The 21,018-nt window shown below is 34.9% G+C and overlaps 1 protein-coding gene across 1 annotated transcript in view; it reads right to left on the bottom strand.

The window, feature by feature from the left end:
* Positions 1-21,018, bottom strand: part of LOC145683451 (uncharacterized) — a 354,212-nt gene that overhangs the window by 67,261 nt on the left and 265,933 nt on the right. Inside the window, exon 4 of the mRNA XM_081754787.1 lies at positions 5,845-5,984. Within this exon, the coding sequence (XP_081610913.1) occupies positions 5,845-5,984 (140 nt within the window). The remainder of the gene's footprint in view (positions 1-5,844; positions 5,985-21,018) is intronic.

Here is a 21,018-nt window from a genome sequence, read left to right as displayed (position 1 = left end):
TCTGGTTTTTGATTCATAAAAGGTTTCACTGCTCATATACAGAGTAACTGGAAATTCGATGTATTAATTTTCAATTCTCCGAGCTATAACTAGATGCTGCTACTTGTGAACAAAGTACCTTACTATGTCTATTTAAATTGACACATTTTGAGTAGTCGTCGACTGAAATGATACTGTGAACAAACAACATATCTGAAAGTGCCATAACTCATCGGGAGGCTCAAAGTTATTATTATTATTATTATTATTATTATTATTATTATTATTATTATTATTATTATTATTATTATTATTATTATTATTATTATTATTATTGTTGTTGTTGTTGTTGTTGTGTATCACCACTAGAGTACTGAGTTATTGCTTTTGATTTACAGATTTTTTAAACAACCACTGGTATACTAGAATTCGCAATTTGTGACTCAATCATTTGTGAATTTATTCTACTTTCGGGCATGTTGTTTGTTTAGGGTATTAACTTCACTTGAGTCAACAGTTCTTAATGCAAGACATTCAGCCACTCTGTAAACTAATGATAATTTTGCGATTCATGATAGGTTGCTTCATATGCTCCTACATATAGATTTGAAAATTAGGAATGGCACTTGTTTAATTGCACATACATCCTCTCTGTATTCTAAATATCTGTATTTTTATTGACTGAATGGCATACAGACACTACATAGATATAATATACGAATAAGAAATTACACTATATAGGCTAGGTTTAATGTATGACCAGTACCAGTCTCAAAATGTTTACAACTCAAGAAAATGAGGATTCAAATCTTCTCGAATCTTGATTAGTGGTTCAATATGTGCGTTAAGAACCCAAATTCTTAAGGGATCGTTTCCCGCACCTCAATAATTCTTCTACTTTTTCTTGAATAGTTTGACATTGATCAATTGCTGGTAATCCTATTCTTCTACTCGGACTATAACAGTGTATTGGTCTGCAAAGTGCTCTTGCCAGAATGGCCATGTAGATATTTGCTCCCCAGCCTTTTCGAGCTATACTACCTTCATGCACATTTTCGTTGGTAACTATCTCAGAGCTATGATATATATAGTTTAGCAGATCTCCTTCGTTGTCAATAAAGAATTCGACGCGTTGAAGTTCATCTTGAGGATCTGCTCGAGGAGCGGGTATCCAGTTTCGATTTTCCCACATATATTTGACGATGTACAGTCGTAAAAAGTAGGCGTAAAACTCATGACCAAAGAGAGCAAAGCTAATTGCGTTGAACAAACAGTTACCCAAACCATTTATATGTGGAATTGTGAAATCACTAACGAGGGACCCTATCCAAGTGCGACTCTGACTTCGAGTCGAGACTATGGTCCTTGGATACCTTGTCCCAAAAGAACATAACACGAAAAGTGATACATCCTCGATCGCAACCGTTGCAGAGATATAAGCGTGAAAAGTTCGAAATTGAGCTCCATACTATACATTACAAAGTCAGCTTCCGGGTCAGATTTGGCGGAAACGGTCAGGTAAGGAAACTCAGCGAATACATATCAAAGTAGTGTTGGGAGCCCACCACCTTTTGAATGAAAAAAATGTTGCCCCCGGGGCACTCGCAGGGTCCCAGGCGGGGTCCAACTCAAAATTGGCAAATGGAACCGGGGGTCAAGTAGCATATTGTATGAAAGCTAGTGTTAAATAAAAGAAGATAGAACAAATCTCAACTCTCTATGATGACCCTGTGCAAACGGGCAACTGGTCAAAATGTCAATACAACCTACATCAGAAAATATATGGCCTTTGTGAGAGACTCTGCAACAATTTGTTTAACTTCAATACCTTGCACTTTTAAACGTGTTTTTCTGTCTTGTTATTGTCACAACTTAACGGATTTAGAAGAGTGGCCATATATTTTCTGATGTAGGTTGTATTGACATTTTGACCAGTTGCCCGTTTGCACAGGGTCATCATAGAGAGTTGAGATTTGTTCTATCTTCTTTTATTTAACAATAGCTTTCATACAATATGCTACTTGACCCCCGGTTCCATTTGCCAATTTTGAGTTGGACCCCGCCTGGGACCCTGCGAGTGCCCCGGGGGCAACATTTTTTTCATTCAAAAGGTGGTGGGCTCCCAACACTACTTTGATATGTATTCGCTGAGTTTCCTTATCTGACCGTTTCCGCCAAATCTGACCCGGAAGCTGACTTTGTAATGTATAGTATGGAGCTCAATTTCGAACTTTTCACGCTTATATCTCTGCAACGGTTGCGATCGAGGATGTATCACTTTTCGTGTTATGTTCTTTTGGGACAAGGTATCCAAGGACCATAGTCTCGACTCGAAGTCAGAGTCGCACTTGGATAGGTTCCCTCGTAAGTAAGAAAGCCAACTGAGGGTGTCGCTGCGTATCTCTTGAGGGATGATTTGGTGGAATTTGCCAGCCGCTGATCTGTTCTTGATGCTGAACAATTTGGTAAACTTCACTAACCCATTGAAGAGTTGGGAGAAAAGCAATGAGATCCTGAGCTGCGTGATGAAAACGTATCCATGTGAAAGCATCACGAGATCGGATGTTCATTTCTTCCAGAAACTGACCCAATGGCTGGGAAGATGAATGTTGATCTGGCGTGGCTAGTGTTACAGAGAATGTTACCTCCTTATGTTGTATTTGCGTTCCTAGTGACTCCAAATGAGCTTCAGAAGGATCCATCTCAAGTAAGGAAGGGTCGTGTTCACGAGGCTCCTCGACCAAATAGACATCAAGTTCTTCTTCTACATCTTTAGGGTGTTCATATCACACTCCACCAATGCCAGGGTAAACGTTCCGAATGTCGAATAAGAACTGTTGAAACATTCGCTGCCACTCTTTTAATATATAGCCTTTATGATTGTACTTGAAAGGCCTGAGAATATTCTGGAAGTACACAAATTGATCGCAATACGTGGATGCGAATTCGATGAGCTCTCTTTCTTTATTTCTGTATACGCGGACACATTTGATGTGAGGTCTCATTTCCCCCCACATATTTTCAGTGATTTGTTGTTACTTTTATAAAGTCGGACTTATATGAATCACTGTGAATGATTTACTCTTTTATGGTTAACATTGCAATTTTCGGATATATTATTATATCCAGACCAATGATCTGTTGTCACTGTTGATCCTTCTTCAATATTATCACGGATTATTTGCTTCAGGATTTCTGCATTTCTCGTTTCTGTATATTTTCCACGAAGCAGTACCCAGTGTCTTTTTCAACAGCATCAACGGCCCACAGAGAATCTCCTCTCAGTTTCCGGCCTTGATGTTTTTTGCGAGTATACAGATGACTTTCATCCATCTCGATTTCTCCCCTGAGTTTTAGCCGCTTACGGACAGCATAATGACATATTTCTAAAAACACTTTAGTCCACTCTGAAATAACACGTGGGGTAACGTTGGTTCTTTCAAAAGCGTCCATTCGTCGTGACTCGTGTGCTTGTAGCCAAATGTAAATGAGATTAAGGATCTCCGTGAATTTCAAATGGGTGTTCTCAAAAACTGTGTTGTGAAGGGGGAGTATCGCTGTCCATATGGTGGTTTGCATTTTCGCATGAGACGCTTACATTCTGAACAATTTCGTGTTCTGCATCCTTGGTTCGAGCAGCGAAAGCCCCAACCCAACTGTGGCGTCTGATTTACGACCTGTAAGTCACTGTGGCACACAAAGCAGGTGACTTCTTTGAATTCTTCCCTGTACTCATCTTCTGGATAATGAAGGAACTGATATTTCTGCAGAAATTCAATTGCGAACTCTTCAGAATTGAATATGCTAACTGTAAGAAAGTTCTCCTTAGTCAAGCCTACCAGTTCGGGCCATATGCCCTCGTCGTTTTTTTCTATTGTAATCATTGGCTTTCGCCACTGCTTCATCTATTTTTTTTTTAACATAGCATGAGTTTATTGAAAAACCAAACTGCTGCAAACAATCACCAAAAATTGGCATGCACTCTCAACAACAGGAACAGAGAGAAGGTTTAAACGACAGAAGTTATATACTACCAGGATAGTATAAATATAACAGGTTGTTTTAAAGTTGTTCACATAAGCTTCACAATTCATGCAATTTGTATTTAAATATTAATCTCCAGGAAATAACTAATTTTACAAAATAACTTGTAAATTAGTTACAAATTACATCCAACATGAAGCTGAAACGGTATGTACCGGAAACATTACTTCTTTCCTGCTATTTATAGAGCTTCGTATATAAAATGCACCTATAGTTAATATTTTGCACTAGTTTCTTGATAAACTCCACTTGACATACGTAAGTAAAATAAATTATTTTCATATACAGTGAAATTTGTATTAATCGGAACTTAAATAAGGTGAAAATCTATCTATATCGGAAACCTTTTAAAGTCCCAGTGGTTATCCCAAATTTGTACAAAACGTAAATCTGATCCAAACGGGTTGAATCAAATACGTTCAGTTTCATACAAGTTTTACTGTAATAATAATAATAATAATAATAATAATAATAATAATAATAATAATAATAATAATAATAATAATAATAAGAAGAAGAAGAAGAAGAAGAAGGAGGAGAAGAAGAAGGAGGAGGAGGAGGAGAATCTTTACTTCGATATATTGTTGTATGCAAAGCAGACGAACAGGATTACATCTGATTGAGCGTCACTCGTTTTATTCACTTGTAAATATTTCTATATTTTTAGGTATATTATGCTTAGGTAGTGCCATTTGCTATTTTCTACATTTCTACTTATGTTGCTTCAGCGTGCCGTTCAGTCAGTAAAATACAAAGGGGTACTTGAAATATAGTAGGCTAGTAGAAAAATATAGTATATAGTAGGCTACGTGCCAAAAACTAAAAGGTAGAATATTCGTTAAACAAGAGTTATTCGTTATATACACTACTATGTAGGAATAAATCAAACAAACTATTACGAATCGAAAAGTTCTAATTACAATATACGAAAGAAAAAGTGAAACAAATTTTCATGTATCGGAGTCCACAGAAAGATTCGTATCAAAATTATGCAGGAAGCCGTTGCCACGGCATCCATATTTCAAAATCAAATATCTTCAGTTCCAAAAATGTGATCGTCAAATTTATTTCAAATCAATGTTTCTCGTAGTTTAATTTACGATAATTGTCAAAAACCGGTGTGAATCAGCTTGCTTCCCTCGTGACTTCAAATTCGAATATCTCGAGTTACGAAATTCAAATCGTCAAAATTCCTTTAAATTCATGTTTCTCGTAGTCTAATTTACTAGATTCATGAAAAAACAGTGTGAACCAGTTTGCTTCCCTGGTGACTTCAAAATCAAATATCTAGAGTTCCGAAATTCGAGTTGTCAAAATTCCTTCAAATTCATGTTTCTCTTGGTCTAATTTACTCGATTCATGAAAAAACAGTGTGAACCAGTTTACTTCCCTGGTGACTTCAAATTCAAATATCTCGTGTTCCGAAATTCGAATCTTCAAAATTCCTTCAAATCCATATTTCTCGTGGTCTAAGTTACTAGATTCATGAAGAAACAGTGTGAACCAATTTGCTTCCCTGGTGACTTCAAATTCGAATATCTCGAGTTCCGAAATTCGAATCGTCAAAATTCCTTCAAATTCATATTTCTCGTGGTCTAATTTACTAGATTCATGAAGAAACAGTGTGAACCAATTTGCTTCCCTGGTGACTTCAAATTCGAATATCTCGAGTTCCGAAATTCGAATCGTCAAAATTCCTTCAAATTCATGTTTCTCGTGGTCTAATTTACTAGATTCATAAGAAAACAGTGTGAACCAGTTTGCTTCCCTGCAGCCTAAGTTTCAAACTGCATGTCTTGTATTAAAAGTTATTGTACTTACGCTCTAGATTTCTGCAGGCAAAATTAATTGTTATTTTCAAGGCTACATCCATTGTCTTGGCATGAAGATGTTCTCGAAGCTGACATAAGGCTATTGCAGTCAACAACTTCTTTGTGCAGTTAACAAACTTGTCTCTTTCCCTGAAACAGAAAGGAGGAATAATTATTACTTTACTACAACATAGAGTATTTTAATAAAACAGTCCTCGCGGCATTTGCTAAAATTATACTGAATGCTCAGATAAAATTCATTTTTTTTTTATTTCTTAAACAGAATATATATGGTAATATTTAGATGAATATGTAAGTAGAGAAAAAACTAATTTAAAAGATGGAGAGAAGATTAATGGTATTATGCCAAGTAATCAACGATAATTTTAATGGTTTACATTTAATTGTTATTTTTAAATGAAAATAAAAATCTTTAAGTTTTACGTCCCACGGTTATGCCGGTTAGGCTAAAGGAGACGGTGATGGTGAGAGATGAGTGAAATGGTGGAATGAAGAAAGTGGGAGGAAACGGGAGAACCCCGAGAAAACCCACGAGCACGGTGTTTGTCCACCAGAAAGTTTAAATGAAAATAACCTACTTTATTAACGTAAATAATTCAGCGAGTATCAATATAATGTGAATTTCTTCAAAGTTATTTTCAATAAGAACTTAATCCCAAAATAAGCTAGCTTTAATTTAAATGTCGTAATATAATGCAATCGAATAATAATATATGAAGTAATTATTAGGACGAAATTACATTATATAGTATTAGAATTAGAATAACTTATTAGTCCTATTAAGCTATGTGATAATGGGAATAGTTTTATGAAATACATCATATCCTTACATATAAAAGTAACTGTTTATTTTATTTCATTTTGTTTCTTGTATACAAATCTGAGCCGTTGATGTCGGGGTTTTCTAAGTAGGTGTATTGAAGAGAGCTAACTATGAAAGGCGTCATAGTCTGTATTGAATTTGTTGATGCGTATCGTTATATAGAAAGAGGGAGTTTCAAATTTTAGTTATATTGCATGGGATGAAGCACAGTATCTAACAAGCTACTCATGTTTGATAAAATTTAGTACGAAAACTCACTTTAAAATACATATATAGCAAATAATTAAGACAATGTTGATAGTGTAAGACATTCATAGGACCTTAAGGGGGGGTCAGAATGTGTGATATATGAAGATAATCGAAATTGACCCATGATTTGTTCAATACATAGTTTGAGGGATTGCTGAGATGAATAGGGACACTCAATACTGTCAAAGCCCAAGCTTACCCCCTTAAGTGTATGCGGATGAGATAAGATTAAATATGTAATTTCCAAAATGACCAAGGTCACTGGCGTATGCACAGCCGTTTGCAGGTCACTAATCTGATCTGTGGCACCAGTGCAGATGACGTTTAATCTGAAGTTTAGAAAGGAGCATGCATGTGAGCTGGCCCAGGAATGAACAGAAACAACGCCTAAGTGTTGATTGTGGTAATTTATTAGATTTAACTTCCATATCTTCAAATATTGTACATAATCGTTATTCTTTTCGTATGAAGAGGAGAGCTATGCTAGTTTTAAATGAGGCATAAAATTGACAATTATCTTAAATTATATTTTTAATTTCAATCCCTTTGAAGATTTTCTCTGTTATGTAGAAAGCATTACCATATGCTTTCTACTAGTTCACACATAGAATTTTTTTCTTACCGTTTGTATTCTCTGTGGTAGGAACTCAGTTAATGCAAGTATTATTTCTCTCCTTTCTATATTTTCTCTGTTACACTACTTTATCTTGGATTCCAATCTCACAAACATTCAACACATTGTGATGAAGGATTTGTAAATTAAATGTTTCTTTTTTATTTTTGCATTCGATCTGGCATAGTAGGACGTAATTGAGTGACAGAAAGTTTTTCTAGTTTTGCAAAATGGCATTTGTATCTATTTTGAGTATAAAAAGTGAATTTTAATACATCGAGTTGCAGCGTATGTAACCACTTTTTGAGATATTCTAGTTTTTAACATAAATCATAAACCACCTCTTCCGTCAAGTCCATCTGTTTTTCAGGGTAAGTATCAAAATATTCTAAATAGTATATAGTTTCTTCTAAACTTCGATCAGTTTCATATATTTACTTCAAACTATGCTAAACAAACGGTGTAGTTTTGTATACCGGACAAAAAACACACTTTCAATCTTATATATAAATCAAACTACCTATTCTGAGTTCACATCCTCCTCCATTATGAAATATGTCCTAAAATAAAAATAAAAAACTATAGTCCGTTTTACACAATAGTCTCTTCAATACAGTTACCTGGAAGTATATCCAGCAAACAGTGTGAATTACTATGCATGGAAGTAAAAACACCAAACATTCAGTTATGTATGTATGTAAAGATAAGATAAACTCTTATCTTTCCTTTACTTTTTCTGTTTTGAATCTAATTCCTCCTATTCAGAATACACTTCAAAAGTATTTAATCTTCTACGTTTTGTCTCCATGCTCAATTTGTTTAAGTTACTCAGAAGTACGACAGGCAAATACCCTGGACTTGTAAACCGGACAAAGAAACTAAAAATCACCATTTTTATGAAGAAGAATATAATGGTATCTGATATTTCGGCTCAAGCATAATTCATTCTGTATTTTAAATGATTCATTCTTTAAAATGGTCTAAAAACCTTCGTGAGTAGAATTTTATAAACTATAATTATCCTCATTAAATTTCCCTAAAAAGTATTAATTTTCAAGACATAGATTCCTCATTTCATCGAACAACAAATAAATAAGAAACGAACAAGGAACAAATTAATGATACTTCTTATTGTATGCTAAAGGGATCAAAAAAATGGACTGCACAAAAACCCAGCGTATTCCTAGGTTGTTTAAGGTCAAAGTTTAATTTTACTTGTCTATGTTCGCCATATATGAATGTAAAGAAAAGTTTAGATATAGTGCATCTAAATTTATATTAAATTACAACAGAATAAGAACTATAAGATTCTAGAAAATTTTTCGTACGTGGATCTAAATCCAGAATAAGTTTCTTATTTGAAATGAAGTCTCGAGGTTAATCGCTTGGAAGTACTAATTCACTCTAAGTTTCATTATTACAGTGTTGACAGCGGAAGGAAACCCACCCATTTAAAATGTTATTTTTATTTTAATTATTTTACTTTATTGTTGAACAAGAATACTAAAATAAAACTATCCGTACTTTTTCCTCCTATTGAACCTTCAAACATTTCGAATATATAGGGTCTATAGAAAAAGTATTCTTGGTAAAGCATTATTTATAGGATATACTAATATTGTTGCACATAATGTGCAGTATTGCTGTATATTTTGTAGAATATGTATTAATTGAATCTCTATTATCTGAGCTTATTCGGGTCTTAATTAAGTAGGATAATTTGGATCTACTGTAAATATTCGAGGGTAAGTCAGTAAGAAGTTCCAATGAATTTTATTATTTATTACCACAAAAGTATAATATTTTTATTCATATCATTTCTCAACACAGTCACTCTGGTTTTCTATGCATCTGGTATACCGTTGCACAAGCTTTCACATACCCTCTGCAATTTTTCGTTACGCAGCAACCAATGAATGAACTGTTTCCTTCATCTATTGATCTGAGCTTAATCGTCGACCTCTGAGAGCATCTTTAAGTGTATCTAACAGTCGATAATCCGACAGAGCTTAATTGGGACTGTATTCAAGATGCTACAACACCTCGAAACGCAGTGTCTAAAGAGTTTGAGCGGAGTGAACAGCGATATATGTACGCGCATTGTCATGGAACACCATTACGCCTTTCTACATCCTTTCTAAGAATAGCCGACTTCTAGGAATAGCAGATAATATTAATGGTCCAAAGATACAGTGTGAGCCTATGAAATCAGAATTAGATTTATTTACGGGACCACTCACTCAAACAAGTACAACAGATAATAAAGTAATTCCATATAAACCTGTGGCTTCAGTATCTGATAATGTCCCGATAGAGTTTTTAGTTCAAAGTCGTAGTGATGATTATATTGATTTACTTCATATGGTACATTGCTATATATTAAAGGTAAAATTACCAAATAGATGGTTCTAATTTAACAACAACTTATAAGAAAATTGGTCTTGTAAATAATTTTCTCAGAGCAATGTTCAGCGAGGTGCAAATATATCTCAAACTCATTTCCTACTCCTCACATATATATCCATATCAATCGTATATTGGAAAACTACTAACTTTTAACGCCAATAAAAAACTGACGCATTTCAAACATACATTTGTTTAAATATATTGCAGACCATATGGACAATTTCTCAGATAATAATTTAGGATTTAAACAGCGTTTTCGTCTCAACACTTTATTCAATCGTTTGAATTTCTGGATTATATTCACGTTGATATTTTCAATCAGGAAAAGTTTCTACTGAATTCTAAACAACTGTGTATTAAGCTAATTCTAGAGAAACCTGCATTTTATCTAACGGGTGAAGCGGATGCTGAGGGAAAATCTATAATTACAGATGCAACATTATATGTATAAAAGTTGATGTCACCCAAGGTTAAAATAGTACAAAATAAAGTATTACAATATCCTCAATTTGGAATAAAGTATCCTATAATAAAGGTGAAGGTAAAGACAGAGATTTTACCGCAGCGCATTATTGAGACCAATCTTTCAGATCTGTTCTCCGGAATAGTGCCTAAATGTATTATTATTGAGTTTGTTACTAATACAGCTTTCATTGGTACTTATCAGACAAATCCTTTTAATTTTTAGCATTTCAGCATTTTACGTTGTGTGTTGATGGAACTATTGTACCATCTTAACTTATACAACCAGATTTTGATAATAAACTGTATATTGAAGTATATTCTACATTATTTTCAGGTTCTGGTAATATTGTTCTAATCAAGGTACTGCTATTTCATTAACTGAGTATCCCAAAGTTTATAGTCTAGTGGTGTTTGATTCAACTCCTGATTCTAGTGCTAGTGCTTCATTTCATACTAGAGTCTGTTTCAGGCAACCTGATAGGAAACTCTCCTACCTCCCACCACCTACACTGCAGTAGGGGAGAGCAAGTCGTTGACCTTTACAAGGAGGGAAGCTTTTCTAATAAACAGAATCGTGTAAACTCTAAATTCGTACATCAATTCGCTCGCACCTGATGGTGAGAAAGCACTGCTGTTCCTTTTAGCTATCAACCCCAAGTAATAAACAATTACTATTTTTAATTTTTGTCTTGTGGAGAAATATTGCATATTATTTATGCACAGAAGTTCTTATGTACTGTAAAACATTTTATTGTCTTAACAAATATCGAAAATATTAAATCAATAAGAACTTAATCCGCCCAATTTTGTATGCATATGGAAGTTGGTCCTTAACACGAATACAAGAACGGGAATTGCAAGTTTCGAAAATAAAATGTAGATAAAAATATTTGGAGCAAAAGAGGCATACATTCAGGAGACTTAAAACGCTATAAAATCTTTTATTTCACAACAACTACAGGTCACCGAGTATTATAGAAATAGTTAAGTTAATACGTATAAGATAAGCAAGTGTGGGTTTGTGTGGGAAATACGTTGCTTGTGTGGGAAATACGCACCAAGTCCTACTCGAAAAACCTAGGAGAAAGAGACTATTAGATGGGGGAAAGAGAAAGCTTCCGGATTATGTAAAGCAGGATCTTTGAAGGATGGTCGATAACAAACAGGGTACATTGACATTTTGCAGGTTAAAATCTAATGGAAATGTTTTTTTTTTTTCTGCTACGACGAGCCTTTGAGCTCTTTAAGAGTCTTCATCCCGGCGAAATTAAAATACCGCTAATTTCACAGTAATTATGTGATATCTTCAAATAGATAAAAGATAATTGAAATATGGAACAAGAGCGCCCTAGACAATATTATTTTGCGTGAGGTACCGTTATCACAAGTCACCTAGTGGCTTTCCATTTTCAGCTGTTTAGAAACGCGAAAATCAATGCCGATTTTCAAAATGGCTCGAAATCGAAAGCAGATAAGTGGGTCGTGATAACGGTTTCTCATGTAAAATGATACTGTCTAGGGCGCTTTTGTTCCACATTTCGATTATCTTTTATCTATTTGAAGATATCACATAATTACTGTAAAATTAGCGGTATTTTAATTTCGCCGGAATGAAGACTCTTAAGCCAAAGTGTTCGTTATTTTTGTGTAATTGAAAGATCTCGTATTTATCGTCATTCTCTCTTTCTTATACGATACAACATTATTCTATCCTACACGCCTGGGGCCGCGGCGGCTCAGTATAGAGCGTTCACCTCTGTTGCATGGGTCCCTGGTTCGATTCCAGCTCGCGCCAAGTGAACATTGTGGTGGACAAACTCCGCGTGCTTGGGTTTACTCGGGATCTCCCGTTTCCTCTTACTTTCTTCATTAAACCATTTCATTTATTTCTCATCATTACCGTCTCCTTTAGCCTAGCCGGCATGATCGTGGGACCTAAAACTTATAAATATTTCATTTTCGATTTTCCATTTTGTATTATTATATAATTATTGTAGTCTATCAATAAGTAAATACCCATTCAATTGACAACCTGCCGTCCTTTGCTATTCCAACATTGTGTCACAACCCCGACTGCCGAAAAGAAGGAAAATAAACAATACAAATGTTCAATAAAATTTCCATTATAATAATATGTCTTTCTTACCTCACTAATGCAAGTAAATATAATTCAGTGTTTTAAAATATGTGATGCTATTATGAAAGTTGTAAATATTATTTAGACGTATTAAGATACGCTCTATATCTCCGTGTGCGGTGGCTGGTGGTGGAAGATGGAACACCAACATTCACTTGTACTTGAGCGTGGTAGGGAGAAAAACTTCTTGTTGCTATCAGGTTACGTGAAACAGATTATAGTTCACAACGCCAACGGAGTGTACGATTAAGGGTTCGTTTTAAGCAAGCATCACAATCTCCTGCAACAGCGACTATTTATGGTGAATTCTCTCCAGAACTAGAAATTGATTTCCAGATAAAAATATATATTAATTAAAAGTGTTAAATACCCTTGAGCTTTATGAGACATTACAACAGAATCTGCCTAAAAATCATTTTATAAGTATATATGCCGCAGATCAAATACCTCAGTTTATTAATACATTTCCTATCGATCTTAGTAATAATCCTGATGAACACTGAATTGCCGTTTATATATCTAATATGTGTGGGAATATATTGATAACTATGGGATATCGTTGTATATACAATATCCTGTAAGGCTTTTGAAACGAAACTTTTTGTTTTATACATGGAATAATAGACGTATTGAAAGTGACTTATCTCAAGTTTGTGGACATTATTCCTTTTTATGTTTAGGATCTAGGACTTCAGGTTATTCATTGCCTATGTTTTCATCAATAATTTCCGATAAAAATAGTAATAGTAATGACATTATAACGTATTCACTAATGCGAAGTATAATAACGGAATATTAAAACTGTATTTTTTGGCCATTTCTAAACCCACCTGCTGATAGAAATAAGGGTCATAGTCTTCTCTGCTATCGCGCAACTTTTGTATAATCTCTGCTATATTAAAAAGAAGGGGTAGTAAACGACAACAGAACGCCGTTCACATGACCCTATATTGGTTATTATTTTTTTTTATATAAATGGACGTGTCCTATTATGTATTACGTGTCTTATAAATACATAAACTATACGATCTAGGTAGAAACAAGTATTGTGATCGTAATCAGCATATTCGGAAACTCCTATATACCGAGTGTCATGCAAATCGGGCATTTTTATAAAAGGGCATATCCCACGTCTACTATGAGATCTAGGTCAAAAGAAATATAATAGTTATTCGTAATCAGCATGGTCGAAAACCTCTGTATACAGAGTTTGACGCAAATTGTTTATATATATATATATATAAACAATACATATAAAGGGCGTACCCTACATAAAATATACAAGACCTAGTTAAAAAAATATTATATTCATGATCAACAAATGTGATATTCATGATATTGTGTCTGATGAAGGATATGTTAGAAATCCGAAACCGAAACACATTTTAGTTTAAAATACAGTGTGTGTTGAAGCTTTGGTCAGTGTTTCTATTGTTACAATGATCAGCATGTTCGAAAAATTCTACATATAGAATTTCAATCAAATTGGTTATTTTTTTTATTAAAAGGCGTATCCCACATAAACAGTAAGACCAATGTAAAAACAAATATGATATTCGTGATCAGCATGTTAGCAAACCTCTATAAACTAAGTTTCATGTAGATCTGTTATTATTATTATTATTTTTTATAACAGAGCGTATCTAATATAAACTAATGTAATACTCATCTTCAGCATGTTATAAAATGTTCATATACCATGTTTCATGCAAGATCTATTTAAAATTAGGGTTACAAGCCATCATAACCTTAAGTGCTGTAAAAAAGAACGAGTTATATTTTTTTCCTTGTTTAAGTAAGTTCTTCTATGTTACATAGGGTTTAAAAAGCAATTTTGCATTAAGTCATATGCTACATAGGGATCGTAAGAGGGGTCATAGTCTTTCTTGTGTATTCTCCGGCATCTTAAATATGGGTTGCGAATATATGTTTGTAGTCTAGACTCTGAGTAATTTCTGCTACTCATAGCTTTCATATACATATTATTAGGGGTTGGAATATGTGTTCGTAGTGTGCTGCTAATTGCTGTTATGTTAAATAGGTGTTGCATGTAAGGGTTTAAAAAAGTCGTCATAGACTGTCGTTTGTAATCTCTACTATATTACATAAGGGTTAGAAAAAGGGCTCGTAAAACGGGACAAAACGTTACTAAATATGGTTACAAAAATAACTAAATCTAGTGTCAAAACTTCCTCAATGTGTCACCATTCTTTTCAGGAGAATACTTTAACAGGAAGAAATACGGAACATTATAACATTTCTTTCCCCTTATCTTTATGTAAAACCGAAAGAACTGGACGAACATGAGTGTAGTATGTTATTACAAGGAGTCTGTTAATTGTTAATACAGTATTTAGTTGGTAAATGTTGCATTATTACGGGAAGACTCTTGAACGCTCTATATTGACATTATGTGAATATCAGTGCTGGGTTGGAATCAACTTTTGGTTCTATATTACGGAGTTGTTCTATCGTTTGCTTACAAAGAGTGAGGTTCTTACATCTTCTGGCTTTATACTAACTGTTAGACATACATTCCCAACATAAAGGAAGACTGCTAAGTGTACAGAAAATACTACGTATTGAATATTCAATAATAAACATGGATGAGTTTCTCGTCTGTGAGTTTCTGTTTCTACACATATTTATTTTTGTACAGGTTTTCACCTGTATTTTGAAGAATTAACATGTAAGAAAATGACGGAACGATTTCTTGTCAACACTAGGGGATTCTTGGTTGTTAAGTTCCAAAGCTCATATTCAGAACACCCATCATCGGAAAGTCTGTTCGAGCATAGGTTTCCAATTGGAGACTGCATTCACGGAGATATGACATGAATGTTTTTTGAGTCGTTGGATCGACTAGCGGGAGGTACTTGTAATTGATAGATAGGAACGTTAAATTCCAGTAATAAATGAGAGAATATCATACCATCCAAATCCAAACTTATTCATGTGGTATACACGTGACAGTGCTATTTGCTTAAAGAGTTAATGACTTACCGCTGTTATTGTCCTACTAATTAGAACACAATATAATAATCACAGGTTTCTCTTCTAGCATAGGAGGTACGGTGGCTCAGTGGTGGGGATTCGCTGACTGGCTGTTGCCGGGAGTAGACGTTGACAGTTAAGCTCCGGGAATAGTGATTTGTATTTGCGAGCTTCGCCTTTCTTTCGACATTACTATAACTGAACAGGGTTTGCAAGTTTTGGTAGTGTTTTGTGGCTCCAGTGTTAGTGGTACCATGCAAGAACTTCGTAAGAATAGTGTAAAATTTGGAAATTTCGAAACAAATTTTCAAACAAAATTTCAAACGAAAAAATTTCAAACCAAAGTTTCAAACAAAAAATTTTGAAAAAAATTTCAAAGAAAAATTTTCAAACTAAAAATATCAAGCGAAAAAATGTCAAACCAAAGTTTCAAACAAAAATTTCAAAAACTTTTTAAATGTTAAACAAAACAAAACTGAATGCAGCAAAGATTTGAAAATCATCAACCAATCAGATTGCACGAAAAATAGATCAACCAATCAAATTGCATCAACAATAACTTTGCCAGTGTCAGATTACATCACCTTGTGACTAAATTTCAGTGTTGTAGTATGTATTTCCTTAAGACTATGAGTCATAAGATTCAATAAGGTTAGCTATCAGATTTCTAAAGCTCAAGGTCAAATCAATCACCACAAATGATCTTAGACTATGAGCTGTGACTAAAGTTCAAAGTATTGTTACAAATTTCGCGCCTTAGGTTAAAGTTCTGATTATCACAATTCCCAAATTTTAAAGAATACTTCTCTCGATATACCTAAGTCTTAGAATCAATCATATCATTATATGTTCAATAAGGGCAATAATGTCCGTCAATTGTTTACCTGAGTAGAACCAACTGTTTTCTACAAGTGTGTACTCAAACTTAAGAAGTACCACAACAAAGGAAATGAATCCCTGTACACTACCTCATCAAGGTCAATCACGTGGTACATCGTATTGCTTACGTTTATATTTGGTCCATAGGCTGTAATAATCAAAACCAACGACGCAATTTCATTTGACAATTCTCAAATTATCCTACAAAGTTTCAATTTACCAATGTCATGGACTCCTAATCCCATCATAGGTCAATAACTGATCGCGTGATCATACTAATATTTGACAATGATTTACCCAATGAATGAGATACTATCCAATTTTAAGAACAATTACCAATTATTGATATGACAATAAGAAATGTACCCCTCCCAAGATTTAAGATTGGTACACAAATACACCTGTGTCTTATGAAAAAGTAATAAATCCTGTACTCATTCAATAATAAAGCCGTATCAAAAAAAAATAGGTCATTAACCTTTAAATTTTGAATATTTGGCCATAAGAGGAACACCAACATCTACAATGGGTCCTAGAAAATGTTTACCGAATTTGTTATTTGATAATTCTCAAATTTAAAAGGGAACATAAACATATAAAGGTAATAAACTTCTGTACATACCCATATAACGTGCTAAATACTTATCAAAGGGGTCAATAACCTCCGAAATTTGATTTTTGGTAGTTCTTTACCCATGAAAGGGAATGATGTGGACCATCCAAATTTATAGTGGTACATATTGAAGACCTGTACTATGATACCAAATGCTTATATTAAACAATTTCTAAAACTGAGTGGATGAGCCAAGATACCTCCTCCCAATTTTTAAAGGGTGCATCAATGTACCCACGTCTTATGATAGGAAATGAACCTATATACATGACCATATAACCATATACGGTAACAAAACCGAGTCAAAGGGAATAAATTGGGCCAAAAACCAAACACGTGGTACAACATATTGCTTATGTTTATATTTTGGCAATTTTTTTTACCCATGAAAGGGAACAAGGTGGACCACCCCCCAAATTTATCATGATACATGTCGAGGTCATGTACTATGATAGCAAATGCTTAAATTAGAAAATTTCTAACATTTAAGGGGTTGGCCATGGTACCCCTCCCAAAAATGTAAAGGGGTGCATCAATGTACCTATGGTACATGATATGGAATGGAACCCTATACATGATCATATAACCATATAAGGTAATAGGACCTCATCCAAGGGGATAAATTGTACAAAACCAAACACGTGGTTATACTAAAATTTGGCAATTTTGTACCCATGAAAGGAAACGAGGTGAACCACCCAAATTTATAGTGATACATACTAGGGTTCTGTACTATTATACCAAATGTTTAAATTGGGCAATTTCCAAAATTAAAGGGGTGAGCCAAGTTACCCCTCCCAAAAATTTAAAGGTGTGCACAAATGTACCTCTGTCTTATGATAGGAAATGGACCCCTATACATGACCACATAACCATGTAAGGTAATAGGACCTCACCCAAGGGGATAAATTAGGTCAAAAACGAAACACGTGGTTGTACTAAGATTTGACAATTTTGTATCCCTAAAAGGGAACGAGGTGGACCACCCAAATTTATAGTAATATATATTAGGGTCCTATACTATTATACCAAATGTGTAAAATGGGCAATTTCTAAAATTTAAGGGGTGGGCCAAGGTACCCCTCCCAAATTTTTAAAGGGGTTTACAAATGTACCTATGTCTTATGATAGGGAATAGACCCCTATACGTAACCATATAACCATATAAGGTAATAAGACCTCATCCAAGAGGATAAATTGGGCCAAAAGACCAAACACGTGCTACAACGTATTGTTTACGTTTATATTTTGGCAATTTTGTACCCCTAAAAGGGAACGAGGTGGACCACCCAAATTTATCATAATATAAGTTAGGGTCCAGTACTATAATACCAAAAGTTTAAATTGGACAATTTCCAAAATTTAAGGGGTGGGCCAAGGTACCCCTCCCAAATTTTTAAAGGGGTGCACAAATATACCCATATCTTATGAAAGGGAATGGACCCCTGTATACGTCCATATAACTATATAGGATAATAACACCTCATCAAAGGGGATAAATTAGGTCAAAACCCCCCGAAATTTGAATTTTTGGCAATTTTTTACCAATGAAAGGGAACGACATAGACCCCCAATACTAATAGAGGTACATACTATGGTCCTAGGCTACCATACGAAATTTTTAGATTTGGCAATTTTCAAACTTTAAGGGGGTGGTCCTAGGTACCCTTGCCAAAATTAAGGGGGGGCCATGGTACCCCTGCCAAAATTTAAGGGGGTGGTCCTATGTACCCCTAGGTCATTGACCCTGGCAGGGACCCAGGGGCCAAAAGTGTCCTCAGGTCAGGCCCATACTACTGCAGCCAGCATTTCGGGAGGAACATCTGCGATGGCTATTGTGATGCGATGTTTCAGTTCATTAACATTATTAGATAGGGGTGATGTGTATACCTTATCTCTACTGAATCACGCCAGCCGTAATATGGCTTTCTTTTCCTTCCAGTATGGAGCACCTTTATATTGCAGTGATAATCGCAACATTTTTAGTATTAGCAATTCTATTCTATTAGGCCTTGTTTCCATTTTGTACTAATACACAATAACACACTGAGCAAGGCTATGTGAAAATATGTAAAAACAGTATCACGTAACAGTTTCAACACACTAACTGTGTCTTCATCAGACTTCCACTCCTTCTGGCTGCTCGGAAGTTTGTAATTACTTATATATACTCTCCGGAGATCAACTATTAATTAGGCTCCGCCCCTTCATTAAAAAGTAGCACTTGTGTGGCTTTCACTTTCACTTTCTAGCTTTCATTTTAACATAGTAGTGGAACAGGCAGACAAAGGGGGAGCTATAGTTGTGATGGATAAAGTATGGTATGAAGAAAAACTTGGAGATCTGAAAGACGAGGCATATGAAGATGTAGCGGGAAAAGGACAAGGGAAAGAAAAAGATTATAGAGGACTGCAAAAAGAAAGGGTTCAAGAGGTTAGTGAGAGAAGAAGGAAAGCTACCTAGGATGAAAGGATTTCCAAAAATCCACAAAGAAGTAGTGAAGTTGGGGCCGGTGCTTAACTGCAGGAATAATATGTTAGAACTGTTGAAGAAAAAGCTTAAGAGGATAGCCGAGGCAGTGAGAGAAGGACAAGAAAGTAGGAGAGTAGAGAATACGCAAGAGGTTAAGAGGATGATAGATAAATTAGGAAAAAGAAATGAGAGCACAGTGCTATTTAGTCTGGATGTTAAGAGTATGTTCCCGAGCCTTAAGAGAGAAGAAATATTGAGAATAACAGAAAAGGAAATGGGTGAGGAGAGAATAGAAGATTGGGACAGTAAGAAGGTAAGAAAAGGATTAGAGGCAGGATTGTGGGAGAATGGATACTACATAATCAGAGACAGGATTGTTAAAATGAAGGAAGGACTTAATATAGGATCTTGTTTGAGTCCAGTACTATCAGATATAATAATGAATCGTTGAGAGACGGAGACGATAGAAAGAAGAGGAGAAAGACTGCTTCTTTTTTGCCGTTATGTGGACGACTGTTTAGAAATATGGAAGGGAACGAAAAGGCAGCTGGAGAAATTCATAAGGGACGTGAAAGATGAAAAGAAAGGGATTAGACTAGAAAATGAAATAGAAGTAGACAAGGAGATAAATTATTTAGATATGAAAATAAAGAAGTCGGAAGAAGGAGAGTTTATTACATCCTGGTACCAAAAAGAGTGTGCAGCGGGAGTGTATTGCCACAAACAAAGTGATGTGGATAAGGGTACAAAGAAGAATTTCATAAAAAGCATAGAAGGCAGAATAGGAGACCTAAACACAAATGAAGAACAAAGGAAAACAGATTTAAAGAAGTTCTGGACACAACTAAGGAGAAATGGATACAACGAAGAGAATAAAGTCACAAGAGACATAGCAAGAGAGAGAAAGAAAGAGGAAGAAGATAAGAACAAAAAAATAGTTTGGAATAGAAAGCCTAGGCACAGAAACGGAGAAGATAAAGAGAATGCTTCGGACATGCTGGTATTAGGACATACAGGAAAGGAGGAAGCAGAATAATTGAACTAGTCAGAAGAACCAAGAGAAAAGCAATAGCGGACAAAGATCAAAAGGGAGTAATATATAGAGTAGGATGCGCGGAGTGTAACAAAATTTACATAGGAAAAACAAAAAAGAAAATGCAAGATAGGATTAAACAGGACCAGGATGATGTAAGATTGAAAAGGGACAACAATGCGATATACAAGCATCAGAAAGAGACAAACCACAGGATAGGGTGGGAAGGAGCAGAGGTCATAGAAGTAGAGAACAGAACTTTGGTGAGAAAATGGAAGGAAGCCAGGGAGATTATGAAGACAGGAGACAAGGTGATGAATTCGAATGCAGGATTCTCGATAATAAAGAGTGGGAGAAGATTTTGCTTAAAGAAGAAGAAATGAAAAGAAAGAAGAAAGAAAGAGGAAAAATTAATAAGGATAATTAGAGGACAGAATATATCCAGCGAAAAAGTAAACTTTTAATTGGACACGTGTGCA

The sequence above is a fragment of the Thermobia domestica genome, chromosome 4 (assembly GCF_964235325.1).
Source record: "Thermobia domestica chromosome 4, izTheDome1.hap1.1, whole genome shotgun sequence".
Lineage (NCBI taxonomy): Eukaryota > Metazoa > Arthropoda > Insecta > Zygentoma > Lepismatidae > Thermobia > Thermobia domestica.
Note: the sequence above shows the minus strand (reverse complement) of the source record. Positions and strands in the feature narration are given on the sequence as shown.